General features: G+C 38.7%; 1 protein-coding gene across 1 annotated transcript in view; it reads right to left on the bottom strand.

Annotated features, from left to right (window-relative positions):
- Positions 1 to 22,259, bottom strand: part of gas2l1 (growth arrest-specific 2 like 1) — a 38,449-nt gene that overhangs the window by 3,892 nt on the left and 12,298 nt on the right. The window contains exons 2-5 of the mRNA XM_065250415.2: positions 7,518 to 7,625; positions 4,470 to 4,566; positions 3,334 to 3,637; positions 1 to 848 (exon numbers count right to left, since the gene is read on the bottom strand). Of these exons, the coding sequence (XP_065106487.1) occupies positions 1 to 848; positions 3,334 to 3,637; positions 4,470 to 4,566; positions 7,518 to 7,625 (1,357 nt within the window). The remainder of the gene's footprint in view (positions 849 to 3,333; positions 3,638 to 4,469; positions 4,567 to 7,517; positions 7,626 to 22,259) is intronic.

Genomic DNA, 22,259 nt, shown 5'->3' with positions numbered 1-22,259 from the left:
GTAAACTAAAAATACTCGTGTCCCCCTGGCTATCCTGCTGTTGGTGATGGGGATTTACCAACCCTTTTTGTTCTCTGGATCGTGGATTGTGTGGGACCCGAGAGGAACGTGGTGAATGGTGATGATTTGATCGTGGAGAAGAATGTGGAGAGCGGCACCCTGCCTGCGACACTGGAGGAAGCGTTTTGCGACTTCCAGAGGGAGGTGACCGAGGAGCAGGGGGTTTTGGCGTTACCTTCTTTCCAGGACTATCAATTACGCTGCCTTTCACAGGTGAGTTAGAAGCAGACCCCGATGCCTGTCTTCTGGGCAAACTTCCACTCATTCTTAAAGATGTTGGGGGTGCGTGCTTAGGGCTCTGTGCCTCTCTCCGATCCATGGTCGATGAGTGACGAGGTGACGATCCAGGACTGGGCTCACTCAGTCGTCCTCTAGGTGTCTTGCCCTGGCTGAGGGACCGTGGAGCCTGGAACCTACGTGGACCTTCAGGTCCCAGGGATCTACCCCTTTCGGTGCGGGGTGTACGATGTACCTCTGCTATGGCTTGAGGTGGACTAGGTTTCAGTATAGAGGTGGACTGAGCTGCAGAGCGTTCTCTGGAAGCGCTACGGGTGCGAGCGTGAGCATTTCTCACAGCCGCAATCTGTGTCCCGGCTGCAGGACGCTCAATAACATGCTTCCCTTCCTTACGATTCACCAACAGCACCACATCCTCTTTATGACCCTGCCGTGCACCCAGAGAAAAGCGACCTCCTCCCGTGCTTCCTCCTCCACCTTTGGAGGAGGCTGTGGAGGAGTCACTGTCTCCTGAAAGCCTGCGGGTCAACGGAAGAAAAGAGTCCTTGTTCCTGTGTGAGAAAAGAGATGAAAATGAATCCAGGGAAAACTTGTCACTTGTTGCGTCACGCATTTAATCATCTTACTTTTAAAATATATGTGAGCATGTGTGTGAAATCCAGACTAAAGTCTATAATGGCTAATAATCTAATAATGAGATTATGAGCATTAAAGTTTGATTTCACTTATGGATTTCAATCTTTGACATGACGGTAGTCGGCCAGTATTAAAGATATCAAGGTTATATTTGCCCAGAATGTTCTTTACTTCATGTAGAGGGATTTTATGTATAAAATAGTAAATCACAAACTTAAGCTGGGTTTTAACAGACTGGATCACATATACAAATTAGATACTTAAGATAAATGTTAATGTGTACAATATTCAACAAGATTTCCATAATTTCCATGACTGTAATTTAATAGTGTGCAAAGCATGCAGTAAAGCATATGCAAAACTACAACCTCAGTTGACATTTCTGTAGGATTATGTAAACCAAAAAGGATACAGGATATCAAACATGCACACACAGACACAAACACATTCATTACATATACTTTCAAAATACTGCAGTTCTTAAGAAACAGACTTTTCTGTTAATCACAAGGGTTGGTTTATATATACACTAAGAAAAAAGACTTAAAAAAATATACACAACTACATTTTACTGGATGTATTCGAGCAGTTCAGATGCAAAACCCTGTAAGTGCGACTGACATTTTTTTTTGAAAATGAGCATTTTTTTACCAGGCTTTTATGTTAAGTAATTTCTCTTTAATGGCAATACAAATGTTATTAGTCAGTATTTGAATTGAATGCCTTATTTTCATAAATGTCACTTTAGTCTTTTAATTTGATTTTTGACAAATTTAATGTACACATTGTAATGCACTAAGTCGCTTTGGATAAAAGTGTCTGCCAAATGCATAAACATAAACAAAGTCAAGTGAGTTGAATGACTTCTTATACATTTTAAAGGCATAGTTCAACAAAAAAACTAAATTTTCATTTTCTCTCATGTTGTTACAAACCTGTATACATTTCTTTGCTCTGATAAACATGAAAGGAGATATTTTGAGGAATGTTTGTAATAAAACCGATCACGAGCCCCATTAACTTCCATAGAGGAAAAAAGAATAGTGAATGGGGCTTATGAACGGTTTGGTTAAAAACTTTCTCAAAATATCTTACTTTGTGTTCATCAGAACAAAGAAATTTATACAGGTTTGTGACAACATGAGAGTGAGTAACTGATGAACTTTTGGGTGAACTATCCCATTAACAGTCTGGCCCTGTTACCCAAGAATCCTTCTGATGACCTATTTTGTTAGTGATAGACCTGATGGGTAAGATTATCTTAATCCGTCGTAATCCAGCCTGTCTCACCTGCAGATCTAAGAGTGTAAGTGTTAAAACTGTGTTTCTCTGACGTTTGGCCTGCATCATTGATCAGCCTAAGGATACTGAGGCATACTGCCAAGATAAACCAGCAAGCTGTTCGTGGTGCATTTATACAATGGCGTTCCCAGAAACAATGACGTACAAGAATACCCCATTATCAGATGGGAACCATGAAACGTATTTTAAACCTTTAAGGAGTTTTCCCCCTGGTTTCACAGACAAGGCTTAAGCCTAGTCCTAGACTAAGACACGTTTGCACAGTCTCAACTTAAGATATACACATCAGTAACATCTTTTCTAAGGCTAAGGGATGTTTATTAAATAAAACATCTTAATCTAGTCTTGGTTTTAGCTGTGAAACCAGGCCTTAGCGTTTTGAAATAGGACTGCATTAATAAAGGTTTCAAAGTCATGTATGGTCAGTCTTCAATATTAACACTAGAAATAAAGAATGTGTGAACACTGCACGCTAGTAAAAATGCTATTTTCAGTTCGAACTCAAGGGGGAGTTATAAACCAGATGAGGAGAAGATAGATGTCAGGTCAATGTCACCTGGGATTAGTTTAAATCTGCTTGCACTAATCTGTGTGTGTGTGTGTGTGTGTGTGTGTGTGTGTGTGTGTGTGTGTGTGTGTGTGTGTGTGTGTGTTTGTTTGTGTGCATGTACTGTATATAGTTGCTTTAAAGTGCCACTTGCAATGCTGTAATTTGTGTTGAGTTAAATAGGTCAGTATGAACAAATGTCAGACACCCTGAGGGATCCGTATAGAAAAAACAACTGTAGAAGCACACATTCATGCATGTGTCACAGTCATAATGCTTCATGCTTCAGTACATCCCATATATAGACCACATACATCCAATATCTTTACATGTGTATGGCAGGACAAAGTAACATTTGCAATTGCAATTTTTTACTACTTTCTAAAAACCTTGAATCAAAATATATTTTAAAGAGTTTCATTCGCATTATAAGCATTTGCAGTTTTTTATTTAAGGTACTCTTATTTCTAGGTACTAACAACTGCACATGTGTACTCATGTAAACATACATGCACAAGTGCTTCCACACACCCAAACACAGCTGCACTGACCTGAGAGGATTAAAGTGACGTGATTCTGATCTGTCTCGTGGTGGACGAGGCTGCAGCGTTGTGGGTCTCCCTGTGTCCATCTCCACAGGCATGGCTGCATGATGCGACCTGCCAGGCCGTGAGGGAGACGAGTGTGCTGTGGTTCCCGGAGCGGGGTCCAAGGACCGTCTGTCAGGGGTTTTGTAGGGCCCTATGCCCTCATTGCGCCAGTGAGGTCCAGGGCTTGTGGAGCGTGAGGAGTGAGCACTGGAGCTCTTGCTGTGAGGACCCTGGCCGCTCGCTTTAGCCTGCTGATACCGGTGGGCTGTTGAGGTTAAAGAAAGAAATTAGATGGCTCTTTTAACAGGCGAAAAACAAAGATGAAATCATTTTGATAATAATAGTAAGGAGCGTTTAGCAGCTGTTCAAATAAGCAGTGTAAGTATCAATCATCAATTCAAGTAAACACTGTAGATAGACAATACAGTATATACAAAATGAACAGAGTAAAAGGCAAATATATATTAAAAATATACTTATTATATAAAATAAACATATAATTTTTATATTAATGTATACATTTAAGAAAATATAATATTAAAGGTGGGGTGCATGATCTCTGAAACCCAATGTTGACATTTGAAATCACCTAAACAAACACGTACCTACCCTAATAGAATCGGGAACTTTTTTTTGATAGACCCGCCCCACACATTTGGAACCCAGGCAACAATGACGGTTAATAGACACATCCCCTTACTGCTGATGGTTACAAGTGTGTTTTGGTACAAAAGTGTTTTTCAAAAATCATGCACCCCGCCTTTAAAGGGTTAACACAGTGGAGTATAACAATGAAGTAGTGCAAAAATTATGCAACAGTGTAGTATAGGGTAATTCCCCAATGTGGTTTACGTATCTTGTGAATTTCAAGTTACACATAGCGCAATACAATTTTTCTTTATCAACATTATTGTCAATATGTTGTATTGTATTGATGTTGCGTACTAATATAAACTAACCCTTAGTAACCGAAAAAACCTGTTTAACTTGTACACTACTGTTAAAAGCATTACTGTAAGTGAGAAACTTGTAACACTGTAAAAATTCCAAGAAATCTGGACCAGAGACAGGAAATGAGGCAAATGACATGAGCTCACCGAACGCGGAGCAGCGGCATGGATCGTGTTTGTCGAGGTAATGTTCAAGCGTGTCCCAACCTCCACCCACACGTACCATCACATGAGTCCTTAACACCTACAGAGAGAAAGAGGAACTATTATCACACACACTATATTATAAAGTACTGATACTCTAAAGTACTGATGTACATATTTAATGGGATAGTTCACCCAAACATGAAAATTCCGTGACCATTTTCTCACTTTGTTCTAAATTTCTTTTTTCTGATGAACACAAAAGAAGATATTTTGATAAATGATGGTAAGCACACAGCTGATTGTAACCATTGACTTCCATAGTAGGAAAAACAAATACTATGGAATTCAATGGGTACCGTCAACTGTGCTTACCATCATTTATCAAAATATCTTCTTTGTCATTTAACACAATATCTCCATACTATTTGTTTTCGTATGATGGAAGTTAATGGTTACAATCAGCTGTGTGATTACCATAATTTATTAAAATATCTTCTTTTGTGTTTATCAGAAAAAAGAAATTCATACAGGAACAACATGAGGATGAGAAAATAATGACAGAATTTTCATTTTAAAGTGAACAATCCCTTTAATATTAGCCCCCTGGTGTTACACACAAGGCTTAATGCTAGACTAAGAGAATATGATTTTTCTCAAGATACAAACCAGTAACGTCTTTTTCTTAGGCATGTTTATAAAATAATTTAATTTAACTAAGGCCTAGTCATGGCTTTAGCCAAGCCTTGTCTGTGAAACCAGGCCTAGATTTTATTTATATAAAGCTTTCCACAATGTACATTTAATCCTGTAATGTCAAATTCAAAATTTAGTTTGATGGCATATCTGTTCCTGTATCTCAGTGGTACAGCATTGCATTAGCAGGGCAAAAGATCCTGGGTTCGAACCCAGGGAACATATATGGAAAAAATATGTATCCCTTGTAACGCATTGTAAGTCGCTTTGGATGAAAGTGTCTGCTAAATGCATAAATGTAAATATCTGTAGTACAAATTTGCAATTTGAAAACTAAGGGTTGATGGTTTGTTCAAATGGCTAATGCTCAGTAAAGCAACAATAATAGTGACGCTTGCCCGAGCAAACGGCAATAATAATACAGGTGGGAATGCATGCCAATATGTTGGTTTTTATAAGACCAAGCCCAAGTGTCCTTTAGTGTTACGTAACAGAGCTGCCCACCAACACTTCCTCTCTCCACCTCAGTGCCTCCTTCATTATCATGACAACACCCTAAAACGAGCTAAAGAAAGAGAAAACAAAATGACATCAGGCACGACACACACACTCCCCCTTATTCAACCCCCTCTCTCAGCTGGTATCCAGAGAGAGGGGAATGTATGAGAATTAGCATAAAAACACTCGGTCCTTTGCTCTCAGCCCTGTTTCTTCTGTTATTTACCGCTGAACAGAAATCTCCAAATCTCTATTTCTCCATTGTGTACTTTGAACCTAAAGCAATGAAGCTCTTTAGCATCGCTATTCGCTAAGCTCCATCTGCTGAGCACATGCTAAGGAAAAACCATGTGATGAGTGTCTGTGTGCATTTGCCATGAAAAAACACATCTGTGAGTTGGCACAACGCCCACCTTCACAAATTTACACAAGGTTTCATATAAATACAGACTCATTCATACACGTCACACCTCAAATTCGACCGTATGTATTTTTGGGGCTGTGTTGACAATGTAAATAAATGACTGTAAACGCAGGTACTGTATGTACTAAGTTACTGTTTGCCTCAAAGGTAAAAATTGACAGAGCAAACAGAGCAATGTTTTGATTGCGTCACAGAGCCATGACGTTTGTGGGTAAACATACAAACGGCTAACTATGTATATTATGCTGGGAAAGGAAAACATTACCCACTTCAGCTTAAAAAAACACTTGACTAGGTCAGACTGTAGGTTACCATGGCAACAGGTAGAAAAGGCAGAAACCGTAATTTTAATAAACAATGCCAACGTCTCTTCGGTCAAGGTCACTATCATCAAGAGTTTTAGCATTTTGTTGTCAAAATGACTACAAAACAGCCACTGAATGGGGTGACCACCCAGAAGATGCCCGTTTATCACCCACCCTTCTCACCCTCCATGCTTTAAACGGAGCAGGGCGAGTTTGGCGTGTTAAGGGCCCTGTTTCGCCCCAAGCCGTACTGCAAGGGTTTATTGTGCTGGTGAAGAATGATGGGACGATGCCTCTATATATAATCACTGACACAGTTAATAAAGGGGCTCAATCGTACAGCACCAAGTACAAACAGAACAAAAGCACACACACACACATACACAAACCAAAGGGAAGACAACATTAGACACAGGAAAAGTGAGAGCTAATCAAGATAGATGGAGACAGGGAGAGAGGGTGCGGGGGGGCTATAAGGTTGCAGTTACATTATCCATGTGGAGAAAAAGACTGAATCCAGTTAATTGATTTAGCCCTGCTGCCCTAAAGAAAGATAAAATTCCTTTGAAAAATAACTCTGGGCCAAAACAACATAATAAACTGCACAAATACCTACGTAAAGTGCATGCAAACACGCATACCCTAATCATACAAACACAAACAAAAAAAGGCACCCAGAAAGTGAGGTAAAGGACAGGAAACAACATAATAAACTGCACAGATACCTACATAAAGTGCATGCTAACACGCATACCCTAATTATACAAACACAAATAGGCGTCCAGAAAGCGAGGTAGGGGACAGGAAACAACATAATTTTCTATTTCTGTCTGCTTTATGAATGGGTGTGGGTGCTTTTTAGATGAAGTTGGATAACAGACTAAGTCTTGTATAGGTCAGCCTGGAAACTGTGTAAACACCATTCAAGGATGACTTATTATGAAGCTATAATTAAAGTCTGGCATTCATTCTGAGTGTGCAATAATCCAACAGCACAAAATGAAACAGCAGAATGTCTGAGAATGCAACATGAATTTGTATAAAGCTTCACATTAAAAAGCAAGAATGATGACGGCATAGTTAAGATTAAGAGTTGATAGAGAGGTAAGATTAAAATGAAATATGTACCCTGATAAAGATAAGCGCACTGGAGTCGCCCACTTTGTACTTTCCTTCGGAGACTTTGGTCATGGGGAACTGTGATGGACAGGAGCACTGACCCAGAATCTCCCGCACCTACAACACATAATATTCACATTTATTAAATACATATGACTTAATATATAGGCAGTAAAAATACTGATACAAACAAATATCGAAATATCTCATTATTAAAACTGTAAAACTCATTTCAAACATTTGTGACCCCACCTGTGAAAACCCAGCTAGAGTATTTTTTTTTGTGAAACTTCAACATAAAATCATCCTATTTAACGTAAAGAACATTATGAACATATAACTCATATTGACCGAGTAAGGCCATGCCAAAGATTGAAGTCAATGTAAAAATCGATTAGTGAAATCAAATTTTGAATCTCCTAATCTCATAAATAGATTATGAAACTTTAGCCTGGAATTTACAGATAACTTCACATTTAAAGGGGACATTGCACAAGACTTTTTTAAAGGAAAACACCGATGTTTTTCAATATTTTACTATGTTTTTACCTCAGCTTAGATGAATTAATACAAACGTATCTTTTTTCAATGCGTGCACTTAATCTTTGTACAGTGCATTGTGAATGTGTTAGCATTTAGCCTAGCCCCATTCATTTCTTAGGATCCAAACAGGGATGAATTTAGAAGCCACCAAACACTTTCATGTTTTCCCTATTTAAAGACTCTTACATTAGTAGTTACACGAGTAAGTATGGTGGCACGAAATAAAACGTGCCGATTTTTTAAGTGGATAAAAAATGAACTATATTGTATGGCGGAAGAGCACTTAATTTGCAACACTTCGACCTCGGGCGCAGTAATATTGATGGAAGTTTGAGTGAGAGGGGGAGAAGTCAGGAGTGATGATGTTACTTCGTGTTTAATTTTTTGCCACCATACTTACAAATTCGGCGATTTGCTCAGGCTACGCAGAGGCTACGAATAACCTACACCATAGAGCTTAGGCACGACTATAAATTGGACTTGATGAATGAATGGGGCTAAGCTAAATGCTAACACATTCACGACTAGCTGTACAAAGATTAAGTGCACGCACTGAAAAAAAAACTTCCATCAATATTACTGCTCCCGAGGTTGAAGTGTTGCAAACTAAGTTCTCTTCCGCCATACAATATAGTTCTCATTTTTTATTCACTTAAAAATTGCCACATTTTTTTGTTGCCACCATACTTACTTGTGTGTTTAAATAGGGAAAACATGGAAGTGTTTGGTGGCTTCTAAATTCATCCCTGTTTGGATCCTAAGGAATGAATGGGGCTAGGCTAAATGCTAAGTCATTCACAATGCCCTGTATAAAAGGTTTAAGTGTACGCATTTGTATGTATTAATTTGTCTAAGTTGAGGTAAAAACATAGAAAATATTGAAAAATGGTGGTGTTGTCCTTTAAGATGTGAAATAAATCTTGGCGGCGCGAAATGGCGACTTTTATGTAAGAGGACCCAAGGTGAATGTACAGATAAAAATGGCTCATTCAAAGATAATAAACACAATAGAGTTCATTTTGTAAGGTATTTATACACCACACATAATATAGTTATGAATATTATATTGTATTTCTGTCAAGGACACTTCTAAATGTTACACAATGCACATTTAAAAAACTTGCCAAGCTGTGATTTTGTCTTGTATGTGACCTCTAAACTGCAAAAATTACATTATGCTTTTAACATCATGACAGACATATTCCAGTGAAACCATATCGAGGCATGGTTGAGCACTCAGTTGTTTACTGGCTCTTTGCAGACTACAATGACATTTAGTCACACTCATGTGTTGTTTTACAAAGTGCTCAGCAGCACCTGAACAGAAGTAGTTTCCTGCAAGAAACACTGAGTCACATCCCTCACCTCCCTTCAACATGGCATGTGAGGCAGCGAAGGAAACAGAGAGCGGTGCGTGTGAACTGACAAAATGAACTTTTCATTTGGTCTCTTATTGACTCCTGAGTTTCTGAGGTGATTGACTTACCCAACCTTTCCAGTTCCTGTCACACCTTAATTGAATCACTCCATAAGGAAAACAAAGTCTCCAAAGCAGAAATACAGAAACAAAGAGGTTACGTCATAACCTGACGAGGTTTGGGACTTACCCAATGATTATCTCAGAGATGTACACGTTGCATAATTATAGATGTATAAAAGGATGACGCAACAACAGTATGGCAGCATGCACGCATGTGTGTGTCTGACCAACAGAAGCTGAGTGGTCAGGCTGGGTGTGGTGAGCTTCAACTTGCCCAGGCTCTTTTTCTCTCTGAAATTCGCTCTGATGTTGTTGCTTTCTTTAAAAAGAGTCTCTTTAATGAGTGTGGCCGCATGGCAACCACCAGGGCAAAACTCCAGAAGATCAATCAAGATCACAGAAAAGAACAGCAGTGGTATTTTCTCTCCAACGCATACACACAACATTTATCATCTCTGACACACATTTCATCCAAACTTCGCACGCATCCCCACCCATTAAAAAAAAAAAACCTGGAAAAGAGGATTGATATGACACAGATGCTAAGTCAGCAAATGTTGCAATAACAACTCATTGACAGCATTGATAATATCTGCTGCATAGTGTGTGCTACCTGCTTGTTAAACAGTCTTGCCTGTTTGTTTAGTCTTTTTATGTGTCTTTGTTCCCTGGACACTGTTTTTATGTAAATGTTTACTGTTTATGGGAAACTGAGTTAAGTTTCCACAGTTGGAAGAGACAGCAGACTGTTGGCATGATGAAGATGATGGACATATTTTAATGCTTTATGAATATCCAACAAGTTTAATTTTCCACATTATTGGCCTGTGTAAAAGATTAATCTGGAATATTCTATAATTTGACCAACTTCATGTCTATTTAAACAACATGTGTCTAACAGTTACCACAGAACTAGAAGAAGCCATTATACGGTCTCTTTCTTTCTCTCTCTCTCTCTCTCTCTCTCTCTCTCTCTCTCTCTCTCTCTCTCTCTCTCTCTCATTTTTGTAGACCAGTCACCACCTTAAAACTTTGACGAGACCAAGTGTAGAAATCAAATGTATATTTTAAGTCCGCCATAAACAAAACATATTGATTGAACAGTGAATATTTAACTCATTCCCCGCCAGGCATTTTTGGAAAAGTTGCCCGCCAGCATTTTTGTTATTTTCACAAGTTTCACAAAATGCATTCCAGGAAAAAAATCTTCTAAAATATATAAACATACAAATATATCAAATGAAAGAACAGACCCTCTGCTTTCAAATAAACAAACAAACAAAATGGGGAAAACATTTAATCCTATCTATATTTTTTTTCTCTGCTTATAAACTCTTAAATATGGGTATTTTTCTTAAAAATAAAAAAATTAGCAAAAAGCTGAAATAATTGAATTTTTGTGAAGGAATTTTGTAAGAGATCAGATTCAGAATAATTATCAAAACATACACAGAGTTTAAAATCAGTAAAAAAAAATGTTGCGTGTAGTGGGCAGTGCTCGGACATATGGTGCAGACGCACTTTCGGCGACCATAATCGACATCATAATTGAATCCCGGCTCGAGGTCCTTTGCCAATCCAGTACCCCTCTCTCCACCCTATACTCGCCTGTCCTCTCCTATCATGCTATCTATCTAATAATGGCAAAAACGGCCCAAAAACATAACTTAAAAATAAAAAATGTTGCTTCAGTTTTTTTTATAAATTAGGTAAGTGCATAAACTAGTGGTTAATCACGGTATTACAGATTAACATAAAACTACACAGGCCAATAATGCGGAAAATTCAACTTCTTGGAACACGTTTTTTTAATGCAAATGTTTTCTTTTAATTGATGAGATAACTCGTCAATGAGGAAAGAGATAAAGGGACACTCCACGTTTTTGAAAATATACTCATTTTCTAGCCCGCCTAGAGTTAAACATTTGATTTTTACCGTTTTGGAATCCATTCAACCGATCACCGGGTCTGGCGCCACCACTTTTAGCATAGCTTAGCATAATCCATTAAATCTGATTAGACCATTAGCATCGCGCTAAAGAATAACCAAAGAGTTTGAATATTTTTCCTATTTAAAACTTGACTCTTCTGTAGTTACATTGTGTACTAAGACCAAAGAAAAATTAAAAGTTGTGATTTTCTAGGCAGATATGGCTAGGAACTATACTCTCATTCTGGCGTAATAATCAAGGACTTTGCTGCTGTAACATGGCTGCAGCAAGTGTATTACGCACTGCTCGAAAATAGTCCCCTTGGTAACTTTCAATAGCAGGGGACTATTTTCAGAGAGTGCGTAATATCATTGAGCAATGTCCTTTTAACAGTGTCCCTTTAATATTGCAAGGACGTGTCAGACAATGACATACTGTCTGTCTAGTCCATAGACTGTAAAAAAAGATGGACGACGCCTGTTCGCTCCCTTCCATTGGTGAAAAGTGAAGCGCCAGTGTCCCGATATGGCGCTGACATCTTGGGTCTTGAGTCTGCGCAGTAGCGTTTCGGGACCAGTCATGCGCAGTAGTGAGCAGGAAGTGAAGCCGCGAAATCAAAACCCCGCCCTCGCTCTCGCAGTATGCGCATATCACACGATATCACAGCTGTCAATCATGACGTGACACCACCGTTTTTATATCATTAAATAACTAACTAAACACAAACTTATGTTAAAAACAAACATTTGAATTCACATCAGTGTGATAAAAACTACAATAAATGACAGAAACCAGGTTCGGAAAAAAGATAATTGAAGTGTAATTAATTTTTTTAGTTGGTCTCAAGTCCCATTGAATAACATGGGGAGGCGGGGTTTATGACCTATACTGGGACCAGTCACTGGGGGGCGATCGAGACGTTTTGGCTTCACTTTTCAGGGCTTGTGCGGCACGCTTGGTCTAGTCTCTATATTACATCCTCTCTAGCCACTTTTCAACATTTTGTAGCAAAGTCCTACTTAGAATTTAAAGATTTTGTTTTCCATTACCTATACTGCAAGTGAGCAATGTGACAAAATAAAAAAAATACATTAAAATCAATAAACCTATTTGAATGCACTGACGCTTATTTTAAATGCAATGAGGTTCTCCAGAACAGATGTGTTTTACATTAGTCATAATATTTACAGTACAGTCGTATTGTAAGGATGGAAAATATGTCCAATTCTATAACAAACTTCATTTTTGATGCAAGAAGCCTTGACCATACATTATAAATGGCAAAATTAATGCCACAAAAGTGCAAAATATGGCTCCTATAAGCTCCACAGTGAGTCCACAAAGAGTTCTGTCATGCATTGGAGCAGAACCAGAACAGACAGAAACTCAATAACGTTCGCTAAACATGGCTTTGTTGATTTTAGATGAGGCAACTCCCTTTCCAAACGCTGTGAAGACGTTATTTAGATATTTATGCCACGCCAGCATGATGCCTTCAACTGTCATATATACAAACAGAGCAGAAACACTGAGATTTGCCTGATAGCCTAAGCACAAAAAATAAGAAATGTTGGCCTTGCTATTCGTTGATCTGGAACACCGATAATCTGTATCAGCAGATGAAAGCAAAATTTCCATAAGACACAGGCCGATCGTTTAAAAACAGCCAATGATCAGGGCAGATTACATCCTGGCAATTAAAAGGGGTGAAAAACCCACGCTGTGTCAGCAAAAATCTCTTGGTATCAGGGGATGTAAATTGAATATTGGTATCGGCAAAGAAATAATATATCACGCATCCCTATAAAATGGATTTAAAAAGTAAAAGGCACTAATACTAAGGCTTTATAAAAATCATTTTATATGAACACATTATTAAGCTTTTTAGCAGTTTTATCATTTAACATCCCACTCTGTATACAATTTAGCAAATTTAAAGACTGAGATGAATCAAACCCTAAAACAATCACGAACAATTATTAATATCTTATATCAGCCCCACTAATGCATTAAACACTTCTGGTGTCAATTGAAAGAAACACTCATGAACTTCTGTGTGCATGCTTGTCAACCTCATCTATGTTTGTTTAGGGTACTGCATACATAGCTAACAGTACCAGCAGACCCTCCCGACTGCTGTTATCTCTCCAGCTTTGACTGAGAGCACGTCTGCAGGGAACTCTCTGATTATCACACAACTTCCTCTACAGCTACCAACAGCAGCACTGTGGGACCGCGAGCGACAGCATCAAAGATACATCACCGGGTGCGGTCCGCCTGGAGACCCGGACGAGGAAATGGAGCATCTGAGAGATAGTGAGCTGTATCTGGGTCTCTGATAACTGCAGGCTACCTGTTTTACGCAGATGTCTGGATTTGTGTTGACCTACAGAGTGCCAGCTGAGGGAAAGGGAGACAAGGACCCTTCCGGGTTAGATATACTGTAAGGCTGGGAGGGTGGATTGTTTTGAAGTTGCTGAATCGTTGCTCAGTAATCACGAGACGGAGTGTCTCAGGAGAGCTGCTTGTAAATAGACGCCCCATGAACAAACTACGAGAGAAAAATGGTGCTACACTTGCATTTACACCTAAGAAAGCAGACAGAAATGAAAAAAAAGTGTTTAACCATAACATGCAAAAAAATTATAATTCATACATTGCAAAATGTAGAGTTTTGTAATAGCAATAAGGTACAAGAGGCCAAATTGTATATTGTGAATATTAACCCAACAATAGCCATGACTAGACAAAATGTTTTTTGCTTGTTTTTTCATTAATGCAATTATCTAATCAGTCAATCCCATGGCAGTTGCTTCAATGCATTCAGGGGTGTGGTCCTGGTCAAGACAATCTCCTGAACTCCAAACTGAAGGTCAGAATGGGAAAGAAAGGTGATTTAAGCAATTTTGAGTGTGGCATGGTTGTTGGTGCCAGACGAGCCGGTCTGAGTATTTCACAATCTGCTCAGTTACTGGGATTTTCACACACAACCATTTCTAGGGTTTACAAAGAATGGTGTGAAAAGGGAAAAACATCCAGTATGCGGCTGTCCTGTGGTTGAAAATGCCTTGGTGATGCTAGAGGTAAGAGGAGAATGGGCCGACTGATTCAAGCTGATAGAAGAGCAACTTTGACTGAAATAACCACTTGTTACAACTGAGGTATGCAGCAAAGCATTTGTGAAGCCACAACATGCACAACCTTGAGGCGGATGGGCTACAACAGCAGAAGACCCCACCGGGTACCACTCATCTCCACTACAAATAGGAAAAAGAGGCTACAATTTGCACGAGCTCACCAAAACTGGATAGTTGAAGACTGGAAAAATGTTGCCTGGTCTGATGAGTCTCAATTTCTGTTGAGACATTCAGATGGTAGAGTCAGAATTTGGCGTAAACAGAATGAGAACATGGATCCATCATGCCTTGTTACCACTGTGCAGGCTGGTGGTGGTGTAATGGTGTGGGGGATGTTTTCTTGGCACACTTTAGGCCCCTTAGTGCCATCGTTTAAATGTCACAGCCTACCTGAGCATTGTTTCTGACCATGTTCATCACTTTATGACCACCATGTATCCATCCTCTGATGGCTACTTCCAGCAGGATAATGCACCATGTCGCAAAGCTCGAATCATTTCAAATTGGTTTCTTGAACATGACAATGAGTTCACTGTACTAAAATGGCCCCCACAGTCACCAGATCTCAACCCAATAGAGCATATTTGGGATGTGGTGAAACGGGAGCTTCGTGCCCTGGATGTGCATCCCACAAATTTCCATCAACTGCAAGATGCTATCCTATCAATATGGGCAAACATTTCAAAAGAATGCTTTCAGCACCTTGTAGAATCAATGTCACGTAGATATAAGGCAGTTCTGAAGGCGAAAGGGGGTCCAACACAGTATTAGTATGGTGTTCCTAATAATCCTTTAGGTGATTGTATATTAGAACAACTTGTCAATGTTTTATTATAAGTAAATAAACAATATTTAAATAATAAAATGCCAAGAGAGGTCACACTAAACACAGACGATGCCAAAAGAAGATATTTAGTACTGAAAATTTATTTTTTCCTGTATTTTATGTTTGTATCCTAAAAAAATAAATTGAAAAATAAATATGATGGACATTAAAATTTCTAAAACAACTGGTGGTGGCCTGAGACTTTTGTACAGTACTGAGTGTAAAAATATAATATTATACATAAATGCTCTCTTATTTTTCCACTAAGTGAATAAATTTGATGTAAAATGACTATATTTAAAATATGGCAGTCTCTAAGTATTTTATTGCTATAGTTTGACCAATTTTCGGTGCCAATAATAAGAATTTTTATGGTTATCGGTATCGTCATTTCCAAAACGTTTACAGATATAATAATTGAATAAAAATTTTTTATTATTAGGAGTTCTCAGAAAAAAGTTTAGTTTAAAAGCATTTAAAATATTTTTGTCAGACCCCATTGACATTAATTTTCATTTTTACACCAGGTTAATATATATATATATGTTCAAAATATCAGTTATCAGTCTACTTAAAAATACATTTTAAATTTTTACATAACAAATTGGTATCAGAAACCCCTTAAAAAACATATTGAACTCCTACTTATTGCTTCCTTGTGGGTTTATTAATGACCAATGCCAATATTAAGAAAGCAGTGTGGTTGATATGAGGCCAATATAACACAAAATATAATTAAAGTAAATGAAAGATAAACAGAAAATTGGTGAAACTAAATAAAAACATTTGTTATGTATATAATATATAAATATACCCTTTTATAGTACTTATTTGACATATTTACAAGATATAATTTATGTGGATCTGACATTTGAATAAGACTTTGCTGCACACCAGAATGTTTTTGTGTGTAAAACAGTCTAACGTCATGTTAAAAAGTGAATAATGATTGGTCATTTTACTGTCTTTGGCTTTATATCCGAGTGTCAGAGTAATCAGCTGATACTTAAAAATAAAATCTAAATATGGGCCAACATATTGGCCAATCCCTAATTTATTTTGTTTTGTTTGGCAGAAACTATGGTAACCAAGGTCAGCATTGGCCCTAAAAAAACAGATATGAGCCGACCCCTACTTATTGCTACCTTCAAGCTTGTAACACTTTCTGCCATTTAATGTCATGTTTTATTTTGTTTGGCAGAAACTATGGTTACAAAGGTCACCGTTTGTACTAACAGATGGTTCCTGAAGCTCCTAAAACTTATGTGTTTTCTACCAAATGCGTAATATGCACAGGTGTACCAAATAATACAATATTTAAACAGCAGGATACTGTTTGAGCAAAGCCTTTATAATCCACCTCACAGAACATCATGTTGTTTTACTGGTGCACGAATGATAAATCTGCTTGCGGATACTGTAAGTTTATATCTGATTTCACCAGGAGATATCACAAGATGACTGGGCGGATTCCAGTCCAAACATCACGGATCATGACCTGAATCTGAGACACATTCAAGTGCTTTCTGAGCTTCAGGGGGTGTCTGGCACAACACAAATATTTTCCACAGGCGGGGGCAAGTGAGTTATTGGCTGACACCAATCCAAAACCAACATCATACACATAGTATAAAAAAACTATGAAAATACACATACTTTACAGAACTAAGAGCTTCGGAGAATTTGAACACAAGGGCGTTCATAAAATTTACAGTATCAGCAAGCTGTGATCTATGATCAGGTGATTGTATCACAAAGAGGCGGGTGGTGTGCCTTGCCAGCATATTATAACAGATGGAGTGAAAACACGTAGGGAAAACACAAACTGTATAGGTACACACTATTCCTATGGACACGGCTACATCTAAGATCACTTATCTGATTGTCATTCCCAATTAATACGACACTTTCAAAAATCAAACACCATTGAAATATTCCTTACCAAGACGGATGTACACAACCACTAGTAAAATAACCAGACAAACAAGCTGCTTAGCATGATTAGGAAAATCTTTCATGAGATAAACTTGAGATTAATGCTTTCTTAAAACTTTAATGACAGGTCAATGGCATCTAAGCCGGCATGACAAAATTGCTTCCGTCAAGTAAGCCATGTTGTAAAGGTTTGACTGTTGATCTGTAAAAGGTTAGAACGTACAAGAGACTTGTTGTGGCTTGTGCTCAAGGGCAGAGCAAATATGTATCCTTTCAAAGTAGCAAAGAAAAAGTACACTAGTCTTGCTCACACTACAAGACTAACAAACAATGCTTTTTTATGATAAAACTTAGGACAAACCACACGGAGACAATACTTATGTAAATACCCAGAATTTCAGGTGAATCTCACATGACTTTAATTGCTCCCTGTATATTTCTCTGTAGCTGCTGAAACATCTTCCACTGTTTTCCCACATCTAATGCACAGATGACATCAGCAATATTTCATATACCAACTTTAGCAAAAAATCATGCCAAAATATATTAAACAACACCCTCAAGGGCAATTCAGAAAAAAAATCTAATTCTAAATGAAAGACTCACATACTAACACCCGCAATGTCACTTATCAATGCTTATCTTCATCTAGTAAGTGCTGAGAACCAACTTTCAAGACTAAAGTCACGTGACTGCAGTGACACGGCTGACGTGTTATTCTCAGATATATTTGCAAAGTTTTCTTTTCAAACTTACAGCATGCGTCTTCCTCAGACTGGAAACGAATCCCTGGGCACCCGAAAAAAAAAACAGCTGGGGTGCACCAGATAACACGTCAGTCCCGTCGTACGTCATCCACGTCAATGCAGTCACGTGACTTCAGTCTCGCGCATGTTTTTTTTCTTCAAAACAGATGCGGAAGAGAAAACAATGCTGAATAAAGTCGTGATTTTTGTACCAAAATGTATTTTCGATGCTTCAACACATTCTGACTGACCCACTGATGTCACATGGACTATTTTGATGATGTTTAGATTACCTTTCTGGACATGGACAGTAAACCATACATAGATTTTCAATGGAGGGTCAACAAGCTCTCGGACTAAATATAAAACATCTTAAACTGTGTTGCAAAGATGAATGTCTTACGCCCCATTCAGACAGCCAGCGATGTTATTGCTGTGTGTCGCCCGTCTCTTTCAATGAGGCGTTTCTAAATCTGCTTCTCATAAACAAATGAGTTAGCCTGACGTTGTCATACTCAATTCTAGTCAGAATTTGAGTTTGATACCGCTCCATTGGGCTATGATTATGAGGCTTGTCTCAACCGAAAAATGCCTCTGCACTCAATTGGATAGACCTATGACCAATCAGAGCAACAGAGTGTGTGACGTATGTTGAAATGACGTCTTTTGCAGCCTGACCGAACAGCTAGTTATTTCGCTACAATGACACTAACATTGTGATTATCCTAGCGAACGTACATCAACACCTACTATGTTTACAACATTTCATTTATATCACAACATTAAGTATTTACTAAGTCATACAATCAGACTATCTCTTATCATTTGTACATTAGGTGAACTTCATCCAAGACGATACCCATTACGTTTGCTTGAAAAATATCGGAGCCTAGCATGTCCCTCCACTTATTCAGCAGCCACGATTCCGGGGTTCCGAAAAGAAGCTGGCAACGACCACTAATTATATCCATCTCGTTGAGCACGCTGAGTTGCATCGCCATGATACCCATTTCAGTTGCTTCTTTAACTTGGTCCTCCATAAGTGCGACCAACTTTTGCCGAATCCCGAATGGCAAAAACATATTTCTGATCAACAAATGCCTTGCTCGCATTTATCTGTTCCTCTTTTAAAATCAATGCTCTGTCGATATCTTTAAGAACAGACTCAATGTCAGATTCCACATATCTGAATTCTACAGGGCCAGCCATTTCATTGTAAATAGATTCAACACACGCGCTCTTTGGTGACATGGCTGATTACGTTACTGTTGATCATCTGTCCATCATCGTATAAAGCCCGCCCTGACAATTTGATTGGTCGACCAGTTTTAGGACTAGCATAGTAGCTCCTCAACGGAGAAACCCCAGACCGATCTTCCCGTCCTCAAAATGTTGTGGGCGGGGCTAAGATCGGCTGGCACCCAGGCTACAAATGAGTACCATCCACTCGAGTAACTAATGAGAGAAGGATGACGTGAACTCCACTGCTTCGGTCTCGTTGATAGTCGTGCCTGAAATTTGCTCAACATTTGCATAAAGTTAAACTTTTCTAAACTTTCTTGCGTCGCTGGACACTCCCATACGGTCGCCAACGGTCACTTTCACTCGTGCCGCCGAAAGTCGCCAGGTTTCCATTGAAATGAATGAGATTGCGTCGCTCTGCTACTGCTGGTCACCGGCTGTCTGAATGGGGCGTTACGAGTTTGGAACAACACGAGGGTGATTCATAATTGACATTATTTCATTTTTGGGTGAACTACCCCTTTAAGGTGTATTGTTGGACTGACCGAGGCACAGACGCTACACAGTTACATCGTACAGACATGTGTGACCAATAAATTAATACATCATATTGTGACCTTTTCAGGTGAAGGAAACACAGAATTAATTTGGGTCAGGAAATTTGGCATCATAAATTACTGGCTATTTATACATTTGTTACAGTCTCCAGCTTGGTATTTTCGTCTGTGTGAAATATACAAACACAGAGTAAAAGTTTGAGAACCACTGATCAAATTGTATTTATTAAACTCACCCAATGTAAAGAATCACCATAAATGAGACAGCAGTGAGTCTACATAGAGAGCAAATGAAGATGTTTACTTATGTCTACAGTCTCTCAATTATTCTCCTGAGAAACAAACATCAGCAGTGTCGCACACAGTGTGCTCACATTTGCAGAGATACCAAATGTAATAAACATGAGCAATATAAACTCATATCTCATACAATTCTTCAAAGGATCTGAGCTATGCTATCCCCATTCATTTTTACAGCTCTATTTCATTCTTGTTTATTTTCATTTTATTAAAAACTATTTTAGGACAAACAGTTGACAATTTAAATGAAACATAACTCCAATGAATCTGCTGACCATAAAGGAGGAACCTTGGAGCCATCCAACAGAGATGAATGACCCTGCTACAAATCACTTCTATCATCTAAAATCACAACTCGTATAAATGTTTAAAACCATCCTGCACAAATTAAACGCTATCATTTATTCATCACTATCATTAAAGAACACTTTCCTAGAGCTAATCATTCAAATGTATTAAATTCAATTAACTATTGTCAGTACATATTTCACACGCTGTACTTCCATATGTAACCACCTACTTCCATATTGTAGGCCAAAATCTCAATGCAAGGAGTACTATGTCCAAATTCATAGAATTGGAAAAACAGTAGACGAAAAGTACCCGGATGACCTGCTACTTCCGGCAAGATGCCTTTCACAGGCACTTTACTTATATTATATAGGCCAGTTTTTTCTTTATTTATTAACAGTGAGTTTTTAAGGAGAAGAGTACAGGGATGAGAGAGGGGTATGGAATCGGCAAAAGCCGGGAATCGAACTCGGGTCACTGAAAGTGCGAAAGCACCACATGTCTGAGCGCCGATGGGCACTTTACTATCCCGTGAGCCCAGAGGAGAGGAGTTATTGGGACGAATTGGGACACAGCTAGTTTATTTCCTCTCTGAGTCAATCATATGTATTTCACTCATCAACAAGCATATGGCTATCATATTTAATTGAACATATCCTGTCCCAGATTTCAATTAGACCTTAAGGGCTTTCAGTTGATGTTCACAGCTTTGACAGAATGGCTAAAAGCTTCATCAGTCACAATAATCATGAGTGGCCTAACATTTTCCAATTCTGATACCCCGATAGGGAAGGAGTGGATGCATTTTACTACTAAAAGGATTTAAAGCCTTGACCCCTTTGTTAGGCGGGCAGGCAAAGTATATTTATAGGAGTATTAAATGGAAAATGTTTAATTACACCCCTTACCAACACACATGCACCCACACACACCCACACAGAAATGCTGAGCACAAACAGGTGTTTAAATGGCACACCCCAGTAGATCTGTAACAGCTAAATACTGCAGAACTCAAAGAAACATATGTCCTATGGCAGCTAAAATTAAAGACATAAATCAGCATGACCATAAAAAGAAAAGACTAAGTATGGGAAAGAAAGAGAGAGAGAGGGTGTGGGTGAGAGAGAGAGACATTCTCCTGCAGCTGTCTCAGCTTGTGTGAGCCTGACTGAGCACAGACTGCCATGACCTACTTTTCCTCTCTCTCTCTCTCTCTCTCTCAAAAATCCATTGGAGGTGGGTCTATTAGACTATACAGTACAGTCACCTCTGGATCCTTGAGTACTGAGGCATGATGTTCATTGAGCATCACATTACCTCATCTGCCCTCTCCTCTGTCCATCTTTGTGTTATTCTGTCCTCTTTTCACCCTTATGTTCTGTCTGGGCTTATTCCTTCTTCTTTTACCTCTTGCCCACACATCTCTCATGTTTCATATTTTCCTCTATTCTCTTATCTCCTGCTGCAAAGCCTCCTGTTTTTTTTTGGGCTCCACCTCTCTATTTGATATCTCACTCCCGCTATCATCGTCCTTCAATTCACCTCTACTTCACACCAATATGCTCATTCCCCTCTCGCTGTCATTGTCACATTTACTTGGATGTCCTGTGTGCTTGCAGGAATGTAACTATGTGGTTGCAAAAGTGCCCATAGAAAGATGAATTCTCAATATTGTCTCAAACTGCGCTCATATTTACATTTATATGAATGCATTTTGCAGACGCTTTCATTCAACGGGATTTACAGTGCATTACAACAGTGTT

This window comes from Paramisgurnus dabryanus, chromosome 5, assembly GCF_030506205.2.
Source record: "Paramisgurnus dabryanus chromosome 5, PD_genome_1.1, whole genome shotgun sequence".
In the NCBI taxonomy this organism is placed as follows: Eukaryota; Metazoa; Chordata; class Actinopteri; order Cypriniformes; family Cobitidae; genus Paramisgurnus; species Paramisgurnus dabryanus.
This window is presented reverse-complemented; position numbering and strand designations above follow the sequence as displayed.